This window comes from Poecilia latipinna, unplaced genomic scaffold (assembly GCF_001443285.1).
Source record: "Poecilia latipinna isolate Pla-1442-1.1 unplaced genomic scaffold, P_latipinna-1.0 Scaffold1810, whole genome shotgun sequence".
Lineage (NCBI taxonomy): Eukaryota > Metazoa > Chordata > Actinopteri > Cyprinodontiformes > Poeciliidae > Poecilia > Poecilia latipinna.
In genome coordinates this window covers 164,643-185,053 of record NW_015114426.1, presented here as the reverse complement: position 1 = coordinate 185,053, position 20,411 = coordinate 164,643, and the positions used below count along the sequence as shown (strand labels likewise).

General features: G+C 38.4%; 1 protein-coding gene across 1 annotated transcript in view; it reads right to left on the bottom strand.

Annotated features, from left to right (window-relative positions):
• The window catches only part of pard6b (par-6 partitioning defective 6 homolog beta (C. elegans)), a 26,768-nt gene extending 7,110 nt beyond the window's left edge, over window positions 1-19,658 (bottom strand). Inside the window, exons 1-2 of the mRNA XM_015014386.1 lie at window positions 19,274-19,658; window positions 15,887-16,109 (exon numbers count right to left, since the gene is read on the bottom strand). Coding sequence (XP_014869872.1) covers window positions 15,887-16,109; window positions 19,274-19,336 — 286 coding nt within the window. The 5' untranslated portion in view covers window positions 19,337-19,658. The remainder of the gene's footprint in view (window positions 1-15,886; window positions 16,110-19,273) is intronic.
• Between the last annotated feature and the right edge of the window lie 753 nt (window positions 19,659-20,411).

Sequence of the window (20,411 nt, the reverse complement as noted above, 5' to 3'; positions counted from 1 at the left end):
CCCTTTTGCTCTTTGTTTGTGTTTTTTAAAAAAGAATGTTAAAAAGAAAGGGAGGGAAAAAGGAGTTTTTTTTTTTTTTTTTTTTTTTTTTTTTACAGATAATCTGTCTTGTATTATACTGAGAAACATTTAGCAAACATGTAAAAAAAAATTGATAAAAGTTACATACAAAAATTAGTTATTAAAGAAAATTCAGAATCTGATCTAATTAGCATCAGCATGTGAAAAGTTTCCAGAAACTGGAGCTCTAAAATTGATAAAACTCTGAATCTCTACTCGATAGATATAAAATGTTCTTGATTAATATCAGACTATAGATTTTTTTTGACAATATTGTTGCATTTGCAGATAATAATGCAAAAACAAGAACAAGTGAATTTACTACAATGTTATCATGAACAAATCACACTGATCCTAAAAACACATCTATCCATCAACTACCTATTTATTTTAAAAGAATCCGAGTCAAAGATCAATATCTTATGCAGACCACATCCTCAGAGTTAAACTGGTACATCGTGGACTCTGGAAGGATGGATGCACCTGAAATCACAAAGTGACACCACTACAACCCTTTATTGTTAATTAAAATAAACAGGCAAAAATAGCCAGTTTATTTATTGTAGGTGAACTTCATAAAAAGAGGAACAAAGGAAACAGAACTCCCTCCAACCATTCTGAGTTGTGGTTTAATGCTTGTATGAGTCTAATCCTTCTGTGGGTTCCTGGAATCATCTCCTATTTCTTGATGTTCCAACAATTTACTGAAGATTTTTTGCAGAATTAAGACATCAATGAGTCAGCTGCAGCAGATCGGACAGGGTAACGCTCCCCGTTTCTGGGTATTTCATGTTTTTAGGCCAACAATGAACCCCTCTGACTGGTTTGGACAGAACAAAAAGTGTACATCCTGAACCCAAAACACTTTCAAAGCATCACAACAAAAAAATAACTGCTTTTCAGGGCACTGTACGCCATCAACAAACTACAGCGGCGCACTGCTTATAGAGGAAGAAACTGAACCTTGAATCTAATAGTTAACTAGCATGTAACAAGCAGCTAAACATTAACATCTGTGTCATGGCTGTGTCATTAACGTCCTGCTGGGTTTTAGTTATTTTTATCATTTTCTTTTGAAAAGACTTCAAAGTTTTCATTCTCTCCATTTATGGCACTCCGCACGATCCAATTTAGATGAAGGAGCTCTATAAACTATAAATAGAGCATTAGTGACACTTTTTTGAATATCTGCCCCCTCTCCGAGTGTGTGAAAGCAACTTCGAAAAGTATCCGCTCAGGCAGCTGACGAAAATTCCAGCTCTCAGGTTCTGACAGGTACGCGTCGCACCACTCCCCGTTCCATCCCAAAACCAAAACAAAGGATCGATTGTCCCGAGAAAGAGTGGCCGGCTCGTCTTTCAGTTCCCACAAGGCATGAGTTTAACATATTCACGCCTCTGATATCTTAAAAAGCTGAAACGCACAAGTGTGTCATCTGCAAATTCTGCAGGATTGTAGCATTTAAACGACCTACTGCTGGCTGTTTGAACACTCAAACATATCTTTCCTCCATCGCTGCCACAAGGCCTTTTCGGTCAGAGCGGTCATGCATGCGAGAGGGCCTGAGCTCTACATCTCGTTTCACTTTTACCAGTCGTCTTTTCATCTGAACCATCTGTCCGTAACCGGCATACGAGAGATCTGACCGTCAGTGATGATCACTCACACTAAGCAGAAACAGATAACATGAATTTGGGTATCTCCAACATGCTCTCACTGCACAGCTCAGCTCTTAAACACTTCATGTCTACTAACTCAACACCATGAAAACAATAATTATTTACTTTACAGCTGGCTAGAGCACAGCATTACCTGATGAAGTCTAGAGGAAGGTTACTAAATGATATGAACCTAAATATATATGAATCCTTTTGCTAGTTATTACAGCCTAAAACCAATCTGACAATCAGTTTTCTTATTCACAGGAAAGTCTAAGGGTTCACGCCATAAATTAGACTGCCTTTAGTCACTCATCGCTTGGTAAACACTACAAAGGTTGACTGTGGTGTGCTGCACAGTGACTGTACAGGTATGAGTATATTTGGCCAATAATTAACCTGCACAGTCATAGAGGAACTATGAGAGGGAAAAAAATAAAAGGTTTCTTACTGTCAACCATCCATCCATCCATTTTCTGTACACCCTTTCCCTTATTGGGTTCAGGAGTGTTGCTTGTGCCTATCTCCAGCTAACGTTCCGGGCGAGAGGCAGGGTACACCCTGGACAGGTCCCCAGTCTGTCGCAGGGCAATACTGTCAACCAGTATTTTAGAAAGTAGATCTACTTAGAAACTAGCACCCGTACCGTCATGTTTTTCTGTTGGTTACACTTAGTATTTTGAAATATTCTACAACCCTTGCAAAACCCCATTTATGACAGCTTTTAGAAATCCACTTATAGCAGTTTTCTGGCCAATCAGCGATATTTAAAAAGCCCGATTTGCTGATTCAGATTTTAACTGTTAGAGATTTTCTTTTGTCTGAAAAGACACTTAAGGTTATCCATGATTGTAAAACATTAGAATTTTGAGTTTTACTAAAGTGGCATAGGACACACTATAGGAAGTGTCTTCATACTTAATACAACCTAAAGGAGAAGGTTTGAAGTGATGTTCTGAGAAGTCATTAAAAGTAATAGCTTCCTTACCATAAGCACACATTTGTAGACATTACCGTAACTACTGAAATTTGCCATTTTTACACCTTGTCAACCAATAGGTATTCCATTTTACTTACATGTTGAACTATTGAATATGAACTATTGAACTATTGAATGAGAATTCAAGTTAGTGTCTGAATATACAAAAATTGAGTCAGAATTAAAAACCAGTCGAGAAACAGGTTTATAAAACTGTATCAAATCCAGAATGAATATACATTTCCTTCATAAAACAAGCTCATAAGCATCTAGTGACTTTTACTGTATGCATGAAAATGACTTCCAAGTCAGGAATTTTTGCCTTCAAGCCATATTGTATTGTGTTTTACTCCCTATTGTGAGTCATTAGACTCGCCTAAAAGGCCAAACTGAAATCATGATTAACCCAGGGTTATTTCTGAAAACAGCTCAGTGGGTTTCCTTTGTCACTCTGTGGGCTCCAGCCAGTAATACAAACAGAGACCTGAGGTAGGTGCTGAATTAGGGTCCAGTACTCCGCACAGGTTAGGTATTCCAGTAATGCAGTGGTTGTTTTAACTTCCCACACTGTGAATGGGGTTAGTGAGGAGGGAAGAAACCACATCAATGGAGGAGAAAATGACCCCCAGGGAGGACGCATGAGGTGGCGCTCAGTTTTTTGCTGTTTTCTGTTTGTCACCTGGATGTATAGTTGTGTTCAAAATAATGGCAGTGCTTAAACGAGTATTGGAAGTCATTGTATGCAAATGCACTGGGAACAGAGTGTACTCTATTCCGAAGTAAAAAATGAAAAAAAAAAAAGAGAAAGTTATCAGTGTATATAAAGTTATCAGTGTATATAAAGTGAACTGTATGTTTGCAGTTCACTTTACAAACTCAAATATTTGCTCTGTAAACTGAAAAATGCATGAAGATTTAACTTCTCACGCAATCACAGAGCTAATACTCAGCTATGCAGCCAATGCTTCTGCTTCACATCTGTGTACTATGAGCTGACCAACCTGTGAATAGGTAATTCCAGCCCAGCACCTTTAGACAGCATTCCTGGTCTCTTTGCATTTCTTGATTTTGCCTCAGAAACATGTTTGAGGTCACATGCAGCTTTTACAGTGTAGTATGAGAAACACCCCTATAACATGGTGGCTGAGCCACTTTACTCAGCTTACTTTGGCTTGAAATTTGTTTAGCAGCAAAACTGTCTGTTGCCCTTCGATCCAGTAAGAACAATCTTACTTTGCTTTCTGTGGTCCATGGAAAATTGCTCCATTTCTCTTCAGGCCAGGTAATGTGGTATTTGTCAAATTGAAACCTGTTCAATTTGTCAGTTCAGGTCATTTGAGGAGGGAAGCTTCTGGATGACAGCTCAGCCTCACAGAAACGTCCTCTAATTGTTGCAATACTCTCAGGTAACAGTAGATTTATGATCACTGATGATCATTGGTCGAGTCTTCCCAGTAAAGCCTACTGTTTGATCCTTTTGCGCTCTGGTCTTCTGTATGTTTTCTACCGATGCAGCTAAAGATTCTTTTCAATAATCGATTATTCATCAATTAATCACATTAAACAAGCATTCTTTAGATTATTTTCATTCAACCACTTAAACCTGCTTTATACAATATCATAAATATAGTAAGTCCAAGTAAGTAAATAACTATTCTTTTTTTTCCTTTTTTTATTCCTTTAGTGAACATCCTTTTAACACCAACATGTGACAAGCTCAGCCCTTTCTGCTGGTCTTAACATCAATAATCTAGTGATTATTTTTTGGATTCACCAAGTAATTTTACATAATTTAAAACAGGTAATGCTAAAACTATGCCACTTGAAGATTTTAGGGTAGAACATATTTACAGACAAAAGTTTATTTATTTTTTTTATCTCAAATGCAAAATATGTATATGTTTTGTACAGTTTTGGTTTAATTACGGCACTGAGTCTTTCAGAAATGGCCTTTTTTTATTATGTATGCCCCTTTTAATTAATCAACTACTAAATGAGTTGACTATTTCAATAATCGATTCATCACGATTAATCATTTCGGTGCTACACCGTTCTCGTTTCAGTTTCCATTTCAGATCATTTTCAAACTACTTTTTAACCAAAGTACACATCTATGAAAAACTCCTGGAAAGACCAATCATACCCACATTAACACAGGTAAATGCACTATAAGCAACATGTCAAACATTCTCTGTTATTCCTGTATAAGAGCCACACAATAAATGACCTCACTGATCGAATGCCACAGTACTATTACCTCTTTCAATTAATGATTCAGTTACACATAATGCCACAGAAAAATTTTCTATGTAAAAATATAATTCCTACCAAACTCCTGATGAATCTGGTTAGTGTTGCTGGATTGCCATTATCCTGAACACAAGTGGATGCATCCTCACATTCAAATGCAATATTACCCAGTAATGGGTGCTATGTACACTCCCGATAAACCCAATTCATGGGCTTGACATTTATTTAAAAAAAAAACAGCTCTTACTAGATCAAATCAGCTGAATGCCCTGATATTTGGATCCCACAACAGAAACTGCCTTGTGACATAAAAGGCATAAACAATAAGACATGAACATATAGTGAGAGCATTAATAGTTTATGGGGTAGGAGTTAATAAGTTTCTTACTTCTTCCTACAACTTTTCAAGCATGTTAAGATTATTGTAGTACAAAATCTGTCTTTTGCATTCCTTGTTTATATGTGTGATTTTATGCTTCCATCATGTTCGAAATACAATAAATTCAATACACTTCCTGCTCCAGTGATGCATTCATGCATCCACTTTCTCTCGTTACTCTCATTACAGCCACTCCTTGAAATCTACTTTGCTGCTGGTATTCAGTATCAAAACTACAATGATCCAGAGCGATAAGATGCTTTCTCTGCAGCAGAATTATCTCTAGCAATAACTCTAATGAGCCATTATTTCTCACTACCTGTAATTCCAGAAACTTGACACTACTCCCAGGTTTCACCATGACCGGGAACACACACGCAGAGAAACGTTATTATCACAGCTGCGACAACTGTAGCTTTTTTGTTAATATTTTAGCTAAAAATACATCAGCCTGAACAGAGAAGATAGAACAATTTGCTGAGTAACATTAACAACAAACAGGAGTGATGAGAAGCCCAACAGATTAACAGCTTGAAGCCTGACAAACATGTATTCATTCCCTTTTCAACCTCGTCACACAGGTCTTTTAGTCTAAAAAGTTTGTAAATATAGCAGCAAAGTCGCTAAGTTGTGAATAGCAGGGTGAATATTTTTAACTGTGCATGTGCAGACGTGAACTGATGGTCAGTCAGCTCTCTGTCACGATTGCCGATCTTCCAAAATGAAAGAAATCAGAATTTCGTGCGGTACCGATTTTTTTTGACCTGCCATTTTATAGTCAGAATTGGTAAATAGTTCATCCATGAAGATTAGCAAACAAAAAGCATCATGAGAACCAAAATGTCCACCTAAAGTGACCTGCCTTGATAAAAAGAGCAATAACCACAGGACACTGAAGGGAAAAATCAGCTGAAAGAATAAAGGATAATAATTGTTCACATACTCCACAAATCCAGCCCTTAAGGAAGAAAGTAGGGTTGGACGATATGTTACTCTGTAATTTCTGCACTCTTTCGTTACAGTGAGTGACTTAGTTGGTGCAACCAGCCTTGCTTAGCTCGAGGTCGGACAGCTAAATTCCTTCCTCTGGTTACATCCTTCAGAATGCCGCACTGGATCAGAGTTCAGTGAATATTCTATATATCGAGTATTGAAAATTCTATCAAACATATGTATGACGATATATATTGTTATAAATTTATTGTCCAGCCTTAGAAGAAAGTTGCAGTAGGAAGAAAGCTAAAAGAGGACTTATTTATACTTTTACTGCAAACCCTGAGAACAACATGATGGTGGCAGCGGCATTAAGATATACAGATGTTGTTCTTTTGTCTGGGCAGAGGCTCACCTTCCAGGAGGAAGGTGACCTGAAACAGCCAGAGCTACAACAGAAAGATTAATACCAAAGAATATTTATGTGCTACAATGGACTAGTTAAAATCCAGGCTAACTTAGCAAAAAATAAGATACAAAAGTCACATAGAAAAATAAAAGGTTGAGGAAAAGCTATTTGGTATATTAACATAAACACTGTTCACTGTTTAAGTAATTAGTCTGAAATAGCCAAATACAAGACATCAGAAGAGCGAACTAAAAACAAGCAGACTGTGGGGTTCTGGAAACAGTCAGGTTTGTTGATGACAAGCTTGGATGTTCACTACTCAGCCGGTGCCATGATGTTCCTAACACAGGCTGATACAAGAGGAGGAAGAGGAGGAGGAGAGGGAGGAGAATGTGTGAGTGTGTGTACTTTCACACAGCAGAGGCAAAGGTGGAAAACAACACAATACAGGATAGAGACAGAAACGAATCATACAAAGAGACAGGAGAGCTGGAACACTACTGGGATGGTGAATAAATAAAAATGCTTTCAAAGGGGTAAATTCCAGAACTGTTACTATTCCTGGTGTGGTAAGCATACCTCCCAGATAACAGAGCCTTAATGCTGCTGATAAGAGGAAGAAGAAGAAGTTGAAGAGGGAGGTCAAAGAGAGTCCTGAGAGGAGGCGGCGGAATAAGGCCAGCGCTTTTACAAACTGAAGCAGAGCAATGGACTGATGTGAAAAGGTTCGCCCGACTGCTGGCCATGTGAGGCCAGAACGTCGCCATGAGTAACTAGGCTGACACCGAGGAATTAGACCAAATGTATTATTTAAGGCTCCTCATCATTAAGACTGATCATCCTCCTTCCAGGCCTCCTGATACAATGTCAGACATAACTTCTCAATTACAATCATCAGTCTTGTCTTATTATCTTTTAATCTTGTTGGGGAAAAACCTGAATAAAAACCCGAACTTGATAGAAAAGGGCTGCACTGTAGCAGCATATACAGAATTGCTTAAAAGAAAGGCATTTTTTCCACCAGTTTGCACTTGAAGGAACAGCACGTTTTAAGCATTTTAGGCCGGCTCTGTTCCATCTTGTCACTACGGTATGAAGCAGTTCCATCAATTCGTTTAGTGCTGACAGAGACGTTTTTTGCTTCCTGCGTTGGCTCTTGTCTTCCTTTCCCATCAACCTGTCCCTTGGCCACTCTGGTCCACCTCTCAGCAGAAACATTTCTGCTTTCAGCTGATCCAACAGATTCCTATTTTGGCTTTCTTCTCCATCTTCTCTTGATTTAGCCATTTTTTCTGTAATTACCTCCCTCTTTGGCTCCTACTGCAGTGTCTTAAATGTATTCAGTGCAGAAACGCTTAATAATTGCAGAGGAAAATTAAATGTTATTGGAACATTACTGTTCTCTTTAGGTGTCTAGCACAGAGCAACCCAGTCTGTAACCTCAAGAGAGCCCTTCAGGGCTTCTTCAGCTTCCTGTGGTCACTTTCTCACATTTCTCTTTGTTTCAGGTCACCACTGAACAAGGGATTTATATTTTGAGCAGAGAAAAATAATGTGACATGTTATGTTAATAGTCACCTCCTATTATGATGGAGTACTACATAAAAAACTTAGATGAATTCAAATTGTAAAATAAATTAAACTTTTAATTTACAATTTATTTATTTAAGCCTAGTCTAAGGAATAAGTGGAACCAAAATGCTTTCTGCCAAAACATTAACAGACGTTAATCAAAACCTGGTAACTAGTCTGCATAATTATTCAAATTAGTTTACTATAACCTAGTAGGAGGACTTTAACTGGATGCTGTGAACCTTAAGCAGAAAGTGTCCCAACAGCAGAAAGGCAACAGTGTTTGGGAAGCTGCTTGTCTGAGCCTGCTGACTACAGAGAACAGCCAATCAGATGAAACATGCTGGAACAGCGTGCAGAAAGAAATTCGTAGATGAGCATATCAGTTAGTATGCTGCATATCAATATAAGCACGACACCAAGCCCACAGGGCAGAAGAAATGGGTTTTAATTAAAGCTCACCAAGAAGTAAATCTGTCAACTTGACTGTACAATAAAGCAAAAACAAAGCATCATGTTCACATCTGATGGGCAAAGAACTCCATTACTTTCATCTGTTCCAATCTGAATCCAACAAATGTAAGAAAAGCTAAACAATTCCCTCTTTGACTGCTTTATTTGCAACACCTGAGATCATCACTAAAATACACAACACAGACTTTAAGTTTCAGCTTGTGAAATGGAAAGCAGCTCTCCAGCGACAGTTCATCAGTTCTCGTTTCTAACATGAATCTAAGCAGACGTGGTTCAGCAGTCTCTCGTCACACATCCACCTGACATGGTGTGGGCATTCCTTCATGTCTTCTGGATCTGTACAACGTCCAACTCACTCATTACCTTTGTCCTCCCGTCATCATTCAGTCATTCGTCTTGCTCTCCAGATTATCCGTTATGAATTGTTTGTGATCAAGACTTTCCTTTCTACAGCCACACCCTAAACCTCAGCTTTACCCCTCAAATTGGATTTTTTTTACAACAACCCCTTTTTCCTTCCTGCTCTGACTCATTCATCTTTTCAGAGCTAAAAGAACTCAGGCAGCCTCCTAATACCCCTGTATCCCATCTGCTCCCTTTCTTCCCTGCCTCTATTTTCTTGCAGTTTGAATAAAGTTTCAGTAAGTCAGGCATTAGAGGAGAAGGAGTAAGTTCTCAGCTTTTTCTCCTCCTTTTAAATCTCTCTCCACCAGCCTCTTTGTCCGTTTTTAGCCCTTGTTGACTGAGCCGTGCTCTGAAGCTCAGGGTCCAGTCTGGCCTGCTGTCTTGTCTAATCTGCCCAGCGGACGTGATCAGACGCTAGCCACATACCACCCATAACGCCTCCACCTCCTCTGCTTCCCCATCTCCCTCCCACTCTTCATTTCTTCCCCTCTTTCTCTGTCCCACCCACCCTATCTTGGGCCTCTCTCCACATTCCTCCCTCTCTAATACTATTCCCACTATCCTGCTCCCCTCCTCTTACCTCCTGATGCATTCCTATCACACTTAAAGCTCCCTCGCTCTTGTCTCCCTGCATCACTAATTACACGACTTACCAAAACAAAGCCTTCTACATTACTCCTGCTTTAATACTGTTTACTCTGCCTCCCGTCCATCCCTCAGTCTCTCTCATTAGCTTTAAGATATGCACTGCCTCCTCCACACATTCCTCCTCAAGTGCTCTGAATCCTTCGTTCCCTCACTCAGCATCCTTGGGAGTAATTAATGTTGGTCTGAAAACTTTAGATCTGGAGGTGGAGTGGCTGATTTCTCTTGCCTTGTCAGAGTGTGCTACCATCCAGCATGGTTTTTACACCTTCCACTTTTATGTCCATCCAGCTTTAAAGATTTTACTCAATCGGACCACGACGGACTTTGTTGCGCTTGTTTCGTCTCTTTTCACCTTTATCCTCATCGTTATTCTATTTTGCTCTGTAAATGTGAATTTTTCACTCCATTTGCGTCACTCTGCTTCTACATCGTTGCCTCTCAACAGACTTGATGCGTTGCTTTGTTTGTGTACCGAAACCACAATGTACATTCCCCCCACTCTGACTCTTGCATGTATTGGTTACTAACTCCTAAGGCATTCTCATGAGGGACTGTGAATCCAAACATTCCTGCCCTCTGCTTTAATGAACAATGGTTATGATTTGTCCAGGGGCTAAACTGAATGAGCAAAACTGCTCATGCAGTGCTGGTCATTTCATCCTTTAATTGTCTTAGCTTGGCCATTGCCTTCACATGCAAGTCAGCTAAATTCTGAGTTTCGTTTGGAGTTTCTCTTATTGAGAAACAGAAGAAGGAGTTGTGAATAATGACATTGATTTTCTATGCTGTTTTTGAGCTGCAGTTTTGCCTATGTGTGTAGTTTAACAAGGGTACCAGAGGAATTTAACAAAACCATTTGTGTCGGAGCAAGAGTAAGGTTTAAGGCATTTTGTTGCTGTGCACACAATTCCCATTAGGCTTCATAGTCCATATTCCTTTATGATCCAGCTGTCAGTGTCACAAACAAAGATTGTGTCTACCAAATATTTATACATCTTATAAATATCTGCCAGTAAGTAGTCACAAAGTCTGGTAAAAAAAAAAAAAAAACAGCCCCTTGTTCTACGCTTTGTTTCCTACAGGGGACCTTCAGCTATTAGAAACAATTGCTTGCTGGAGGCATGGACTCTGTTGATGTTTGAAACAATTGAATTTAATTTTACCCAATTGGTAATGTTTGGCCGTGACGTGAAATGCGTCACATCGAAGCTTACCATGTGTCCGCTGTAAAAAATAAAAAACCTTGTGAGGAGTAGGGCCATGACATCTTTGCTAGCAATAAAATATTTTATGCATTCCATTTGTTTCAATTTTAGTAGCTCAATATTAGAAAGGATGGCCAGCATGGACTGATTGTCTCTGTTCACTTTCTCCGCTGCTATTCCCAAACTACAACCACAGGCAGACTACAATTCTAAAACGGCGCAGAAAATCACCGTCATCATTCACAACTCCTCCTTTTGCTTACCGATGGCCAGGTTGAAATTCATGTGACCAAACAGCCAGGTTTTAATTTTATCAGACAACAGGACATCTCTCCAGAAGCTAACATATTTGTCTTTGAGTAGTTATAAACAGTAATTTGCCTTTTTATATTGCTTTTGAAGTAATGATTTCTTCCAAGCTGAGTGGCTTTTTAGGCAGTGTTGGTACAGGACACGTTTAACTGTGGCCAATTAGACAGAACCTTTAACTCTTGGTTTTGTGCTGGAGTTCATGTATATTTTGCACAACAACACTGATGCACCAATGGACAGTTCAGTATAGCTTGGTGGAATGAAAACAGATGAAATCAAACCCACGGGGACTGCCATTTCCACAAAAAGTGATAGTTGAAAGTGATAAAATGGTGTTTATAATTGCATGCAAATTTTTGAACACATCAACGTGGTAGCTTTATAGATTTTTTGGTACCGAGATACTTAAAATAGTCACATTTTCATGACTATTTATATCCTTAATTCATTTAAGTGTTTTTCTAACTAGAAAAAATTAAGTGCCTGTGGTTTAGGTACATAAGAACAAAACAGAAGTCAGAAGTGTCAAAAGCCAAATGTATTCACAACCCTTAAAGTTTGAAAACAAGCGAGAGTATGACAAGCTGAAGATGTTTCATGACACATATAAAACAATTTTTTTTTTTTTTGAATCAGAAAATATTCCCAATATATAGTTTTATTCAGCAAGTTTAAAAAATGTGTCTATTCAAAACGAAGACTACAGAGGAGAGACTTTGGAGATTTTTTTCTCTCTTTACAGTTTTTGCAGTTTTCCAAACACACCAAGTTTTGACAACTAGAAATTGACATTACACATGTTGGAAGATTAAATGGAAAATCCTTAGAGCCGCTCTAACACCAATAATGCACGTAAAAACATTTCTAATCAGAACACATCACAGCCAGCTCAGTCATCATCAACACACTCTTTGCACTTTATTAAAGTTTAAAAGTTAGCCTACTTTAACCGATACACAAGTCAACAAACAAAACTCTTTATACAAAAAGCAAACAGCCACAAACTCCACAGCCTCACATCATAATGTCTGCAGAAATGAACAAAACCCATTGATCACCGAGCTCATGTACGATGCCCGAGTCAGTCTCCCAGAATAAAACTAAAAGCCACATTGGGAACAACCCTCATTAGGTGCAAACTGATCTGCACTGAGACTAAACACACAGATTGTGAAATTGCCAGTTTGAGAATGATAAACAAGCGCTGTAACTGGAGACAGCTGTTTATATTTCAGAGCTAAACACATTTCTAAGCCCTCTAATAAGAGTTCACTGCTCCACGAAGGAAGAGGAGCTCTTCGTCAATGCTTTGAAGGTTCACTTTATCCAGTAATAATATCACATCTGTCTAAAAGTTAATGAAATTTATAGAAATATGACAAGTGAATCTCAAAGGTATTAGCAGTAGGTTAGGAGTGGGTTCCTCTTGTTTGATAAAAGTCTCTTCACTAGGACTCAACTGTACCTTTTACATAAAGACACACAGACAAATTGGCTGGTGACTAATGTTCAGCTTGATTAGGTAATGTCTGCTTCACACAGCAAGATTTTAAAATTGTCGACCAATTGTCAAAACCTAAGAGACACAAATGACAACATATTTGCTTGGCTATAAGAGGTTTGGTCATACAGTGTGTGGTGTCAAGTCACCATAAAAACTGATTTCACTTACCAACATTCAGATATCAGAAAATATTGCAAAACGTCTTGAGATGAAACGCAAGTTCATAATAATAGTTCATAATAAACTTGACTGGGAAAAAGCAATGATGACAATTTGTGGACTATATTTAACAGAATATATATAATACAAAGATGACTCAAAAGTACACCAAACTTTACGGTCCACTTTGGCAGTCATTTGTTTTCTTTATTTAAAACAGGCTGCATTGTCATTTATCCTCAGAACATCATACACACTGCAATATCCCCGACTATCCAAAGTGCTGAATATCCCGACTTTTAGACTGGAGCAGTCCTGACTTCCTTAAGAACAAACAAGATCACTCTTAAAGTGGCAGTATTATGTATTTTACAGTCACATAGTGCCCCTTTATAGCACAATTAAGTATCTATGTTACCTTCAATTGTTATAAAAATGTTATATACATATCAAATATGATTTGAAAGAAATTTGACTTTTATAAAATTGGGCCTCTGTCTCTTTAAAAACTCCTGCTTTTTCTGAAACTCCACCTTCAAGAAGTCATCACAACAAGGCTCCTCTGTTAACCCTTTATCAACGTTTCTACCAGCGTTTCACTGAGAAGTAGTTCATACATAATGAGCACAACAGATGCGTAAGTGCTTCAGGTGTTTGCTAATTGCTGCTTGTTAGTCTGGAGGTGCTGGGAGGGCTGCTCTGTGATATGGAAGCTAAGAAACTGCAGCTCTGAGAAGGAGCTGCGCCTCGAAAGTGGGGTTAGGTCCATCCACAGCTGAATGGTTGTCAAGGAGATTAAACGATATCTTAAACATGAAAGAAAGAATCAAAGCAACACTCCAGGTATGCTTGATGATTAAATAACATTATAACATGACGTAAAGCTTAAAAAATGCAATTTATATAATACTGCCCCTCATATACTTACATATACTTGCTGTGTGTGGTATGTGGTATTAACATACCACACACAGCAAGTATACATCTCTTAACTTTATCTTAAGGGTCATCTTTATAATCTGCACATGCTTAAGACTGTTGGAAGAGGAAAATCAGGACAAAAATCAGGATAAAAATCTTGCCAGGCTTAATCAGAAACTAAAATCTCTCATCTTTTTCTTATCATAGAACTCTCCGTATCCAGACAGGGTCCAGTAACAATAATACTCTTTCAAATGGAAGTTGTGACTAAGGGAAGAAGACTCAAAGTAAGCTACTTGTAGCATCACTGAAGTGTTTAAAAATAAGTCAGTGTTGAATGAATGAAACATCTACAGTGTTAATGTACTGCACCCACACATTGCAGGGCTCTGTCAACTTAATCCTACTGGTGCCTTCTGGTAGGGTGAAGAGCAGGGGAGGGCAACAAACCAAGAGGGGGACAGGAGTGTGAGGTTAATAGGGTCTGTGGGGGGTTGTGGTTGCATTGATGGGCGACCGTTGTTGGTTTTTATTTCAGCGCATGCCTAAGAGCGTGAGTGATGTGCACTCCCTGCTTGGCTCCACCACCGTGTTTTCATGTTGTTCCGGTGCGTTTCTGAACAGCAGTGAACCCAGCGTGGGGCTTGTGTCTGGAGCGTGTAATTCAAACAGCGTCCCATGCAGCGCTACGCACTCACCTCGCTAATCTCCTCTTGACAAAGTGGCTTAGCTTCTATAGGGTTATATGGCACAGGGAGACAGCTTAAACCCCTCCTCCCCCCCAAACACCCTCGGCCACCAGACCCTGGGATCCTCCCAACATTCAACAAGTCACACTTGGAAACTCACAGGGTTAAAAATCCAAACAGACAGGAAAGTGTTGCAATGCCTGAATATGAGAAACATTAACTTCAAAACTCTCACAAGTAAACACACTGAAACCTCTCATATATTCTGAAAGCTGAAAATTTTCATGCACTGTAATGGGAGCACTGTGAGGGAAGTACATTTTAGTACTAATTAAAGTAAACAAATACAGATGAGCAAGAAGGATTTTGTGACGCATGCACACCTGGCATTTTCCATTAAAATCCTGCGACCTTTAACCTAAACCCGATAACAGATTTCAAAACTTAATAAAACATATCCAGAGTTCAATTAAGCATGTAAGATATAATTATTCAAAGGATGCATCGATTGCAGTTTTCTGGCTGATCACTGGTCTTTATGGTCGACTCTGATGTTGGCCAGTAAAATTTTTTTATTTCTGAAAAGTCCCTAAAGCCACGAACTTGCCAAGTAAGCCATAATGGGTGATAATTATAAACTGCAACCTTTGCAGAGTCAGATAACATCAGAGGAAAAGATCAGTTTTACGTATAAGTATCGGCCAACTGCTGATCAATCAAAATGAAGGAAGTCGGTCAGGGAGGGTCAAAAATAGTCATACCAGAATAGTTTTCCTCCTATTTTAAGAGTAATGTTAACATTTTGGAGCAACGCAGCCATAGTCCAGACATGACTCTGATCTGTAAAGGGAGATTAGATTCATCAGAATCTAATCTTATCTTATCTTTGGTGGTAAGGAGGCTCATCACTAACGATGCATCATCACAACCCCACTGGAAACATGCAACACGCTGGTCAACAATTCTAAGAAGGGTTTAACTGCTGTAATGCCGGTAAATTTCCCCGTTATTATTGGTAAGAGTAAAACTAATTTTCAACATGACATTTCATTTCATTATTTTTTTTTCCAAAACCAACACTCCTTTTACATTGTTTCAATATCTTTTGCCTAATTTCCTTTCTGGAAAATTTTTTTTAAAAACTTCTTGATTGGTTGAAAAACATTTGACGCTAAATTTGCCGGGAGTTGTGTATGATTTCAAATATACACCAAAACCATAACTTTTCGACTGTCCAGAGTAAAAAACGTTATGGTTCTGTAACCAGCATTGTATTTCTAAGCTAGGTCATTTAAAAACATGCAGAAACTGAAGAACAATAAATGTTACCTTTCCTCTGCAGGAAGAGCCTCAGCAGAGGGTTGGCACTCTTGACGGCCTTGAGATAGTTGTCGTCATTGTTGATGGGCAGCAGGTCGCCGTGCACATCGGCGTAGGCCACCAGCAGCTCCACGTTGGGGATGCGATGAACGTGCTGCAGAAGGCCATAGAACTCATCAAAGCGGCCTGGCTTTGAGCGATCCAGAGAGAACCGACGGAACTCTGCGCCAAACTGGGACAGGACATACAGGATCACAGTACGAATATTAACACAGATGATATCGGAGAGGTCGGAACAGGTTCAGAAAAAGGTGTGCAATGAGAATCAAGGGAGTTTTGCTAAACTATTCTGAGGAATTAAACTACAAATCCAGTAAATTACAGGATGTGTTCTTATGGAATTTGATAAAAAAAATAAAAAAAAAAATTTTCAGCACAATAGCAGACAGGGTCAAACTACAGACGTCTGATCTCATCAGCACGTAGAAAGCCTCCCTGCTGATGTTGACAACAAGTTCTGGTTGTTGTGGTTACTGTTGCCCAGGATGGACCAAAAAAAAAAAGCTACAATTCACTGCCAACTTGGGCGCTTGTTGCACATCGGTGCACAGCAATGTAGAGATTAAGTTGTAGGACTCAAGTAAAAGCAGTTGGACTTTACAGCACACAATGATTTTGGTGAGTTTCTACAGGCAAGTCTGGAGAAAAAAATGTTAAAATGTACTGCTGGCTGCTTCATCAGTCTAATTTTACATCTAATTTTTACCCATGAATTCTGAACTTATGGCATCAAATGACTGTTGCTCATGTAAAAACATCTAAAAAGAAAAAAACATTCAATTCTCTTTCTCCGATACCAGTAGGCCTGTTGCAATAAGCAATAAATCAGTTAATTGCATGAAAAATTAAAACAAGCTCATTTATTTCCATTTGCATGATTTATTATTTCTCTTCTCTCTTTCCACCAAAAACTGGACAACAAAAAAGTCTTCAGTCAGGTGCTTTGGTCTCAACTAGCTGTTTTTTGACAGACTATTTTGTTTGAAGAGACTTACGATTTTTTTTTTGTCGTTTCTGCTGCTTTGTTTATTTATTTTGGATATTTAAAATGTCTTCCAGATCCTGTGTTGGATGTTAATCTGAATTTAAAGTTTATTGGTTTTTGAGAACGTATTCCTGCATTATTATGCCATTACCATTTTATTAATGAAAAATGGCCACAAAACAACAATATAGACATTTATCACAATAACTTATATGAATTTCTCTTCCAACAAGATTTGTTATTGTGACAGGTCCAGACACAGGTGAAAGATTTTTGCTAAAATCTCACAGAAGTCTTTGTGTATATATATATATATATATATATATATAATCTAAACATAGCAGTGCTCCAGAAAGATCATTCTATTTCAACAATTCTTTTTACAATAATTTCAGACACATTTAGTTCAATTCACAATTAAATGGTTGTTAACCTTATTATTACAGAATGATGTCAAACATCTAAGCATTTAAATATGTCCCCTGCATGCTGATTATAGGTTTGACAAATTAAACTGTGATCCGTTGGCCAGACGGAGAACCTTATCCCAGTTTCTGGTTTGTAGCCACCTGAAGCTTTTCATCTGTTTCTACTTGGAACTACAAAGACTCAAGTCTTTCCCTTTTCCTTCAAAAGGTTTCATCATGTAAAATTACATAGCATTGTTTGAGGCAGCAGTATAAACAACTGAATAAACAATTGAGGAAAGTGTTTTTTTCCCCCCAAAGCATGAAATTCCCTTAAAAATACAATTAAATATTGTAGAGAATATTGAATTATGAATAATGCACATGTTTCTAGGTATGGACTGCACAATATATCATTACAATAGCTCTCTGTGTGTATTAATAATATTCCAAAAGACTGTTTAGAATTCAACATTTGTTGGTCACAAATTCTGTCACAAGTCCAATTTGTTAAGGTCACAGGTTGTTGGAAACAATAATATAATCTTATTATGGGTACCCCACCCTTCTGTTGAATACATATTTAATGAAGTCAAAAGTAAAGCAGGGCTATTTTTGAAGACCAGATTAAACATACCAGAAAATACAACAAAAAAACTGAATTGTTTACAGTGAGATAATCTGAAGTTTCAGTTGACCAGTATGGCATGTTGACTTGTGTTACCAACAGCAAGTAAAACATATTTATAATTTTTTAAATCGAATACATTTATTTAAAGATCAACTTCAGCCATTGATCTGCCCCTCAGCAACAAACCCAGTTATTAATAAGGGACTTTGGAAAATTTAATTACTCCGTACTGCCCCAAAGTATATGTTTGTGTCTTTGCAAGTGTACCTCTTGAACACCCCATAACTTCTTCTGCAAATTTCTATATAAACACATCTTACATCATATGATTCAATATTCATTAAATCACTTTAAAATTGTTCTACTAGTTTAAAAGATCAGACCAATAATAGGCTATGGATCACAAAATAAAAAAAATGTCAAAAATTTCAGAATGGTTCACATAATCCCCCCCCCCAAAAAAAACACAAAAAAAACCTTCTTTTACATGCTCTACTAAATAGGTAAGTTTGACTCCTTATTTTAAGGTAGCAACTGCTATCTTTTGTATAGCTATGGCACATAACTATAAAAAGATGAGAAATGGCCGATTCCGGTCACCTGTCAAGTAATCAGTGTATTTATAAACTTCAGCCCTATCAGATTGAGGAGCGCTCCTAAAACAATAAAAATAATTTGTATTTGTGCCAAAAACTGATGTCATAGTTTGTGTATATTAAAGTAAATAATAGTTTTCGGTAGAATTCCTCAATGTGGGCTACAGACAGGACACAGAGAGCCTTCTGCGGAAGAAGCCAGACGAAAGCAAGCCGAATGACATCTGCAGACATAAATAATATCACCTGCATTTAATAAATTGTTTTATTGTGACGCCTTAAACATGTTTCCGTTTGTTGTAAACCCTTTATGAGGCGACAGCGCTTATATCTCCTAGTAGTTATAAAACACGCAATTGTCACAACTTCAGTGAGTGAGTGCAGGGAGCGGCGGAAGGAGCTGTGACAGGTGAAACTAGCTCGCTGCGGAGTCAGCTGACATTAACCTCCACCTTCAAACTTAGCCAGCCATAAAACTTGGCAAATACAACCACAAAATAGTTACCTTAAAATGTGTCGAGTTATCAACGAACTCCACACAGTAAAAACAGAACTGTGCGTATAGCTCAGGTTTATGTATCTGTAATCGGAACATCACAACCTGCTACCAAGCCACTTAGCGGGCTAAATTAGCAGGAGTAATAATGTTAATCACCACAATGATTTAGCATCACACACAGAGAAAGTAAAACTGACAATAAAAAGTATACATGTCACCTTGCTTTTCACCTCCACGGCACTCAGAGAACGGCTGCTCGGTACTCGGTGGTTTTTGTTCATGTTTCGCTAGCAGCAGGACCATCGACGCCTCCAAAGCCCGCACACTACGCCCTGCTCCAGCCGTCGCTTCAGCGACCGCTGCTGCCACCACAGAGTGTCCGAAAAAACAAGTTGTTTTACCGGGACCGCGAACTGTCCCAAGAACTCTCGGCTACCACCAGTTTCAGAGGTCTGTGTAGAGAACGGCACAACTGCTGTCAGCCAGCTCGGCTCAGCTGGTGAACTTATCTCCTCTCATAATTATCATTTCCAATGTTATCCAAGCGGCAGCCTGCGCTGTGTCTGAGCTGGCCTGGTCCCTGCCTCGGGCTGCCTATCTTCTCTCAGGACTGGGAGAGCTGGTTGCTTCAAAATAAAAGCCGCTAATTCTTAGCCAGTCAAAATAAGACTGAACAAGAAACCAACGAAGTACACTTAAACTACATATTAGCAACATAAACTACAATAAAAAGAAAAAAAACCGTTATTTAGGAAATTGTATTTAATTTACATTACTACTTATTTTAAATATCATAATTTATGACATCCCCAAATATAATGACAGCAGTTATGGAACAAATAACAGTTATGAAGACAGGATGAAATGTGGTTAATGTATACTGCCTTCTTAAATAACTTTTATTTTGTATACATGCTAACATGAAAAAATTATAAATCATAATATGATATAAAAATAACTATTTAAAAAGGCAGGAATCGTTAACCACATTTTTTCGTTCTTAGAGTGCCACCTCCTGGCCAAATACCACAGTCGCTGCTCTAGACCAAAAACAGGGGGTGGATGGATAGATGGTTTTGTGTTAGTTTTATTTAGCTATTAGAAAATATGTGAAAAAAGATATTTTTTTTTTTGTCTACTGTACATTGGATGGTCTGAAAACATCATCCTGACAATGAAAGGTGGCGGCAGCATCATGGAAGCTGATTAGTGTTGATCGGAAGATGGATGGAGCTAAAAACATGGCAGTCCTTCAAGAAAACCAGAAGGCTGCAAATCACTCTGGAAGAGTTTCATCTTTAAATCAGAACAAGGACTCAGAACACCAGGCAGATCAACAGTAAAACGGATAGATCA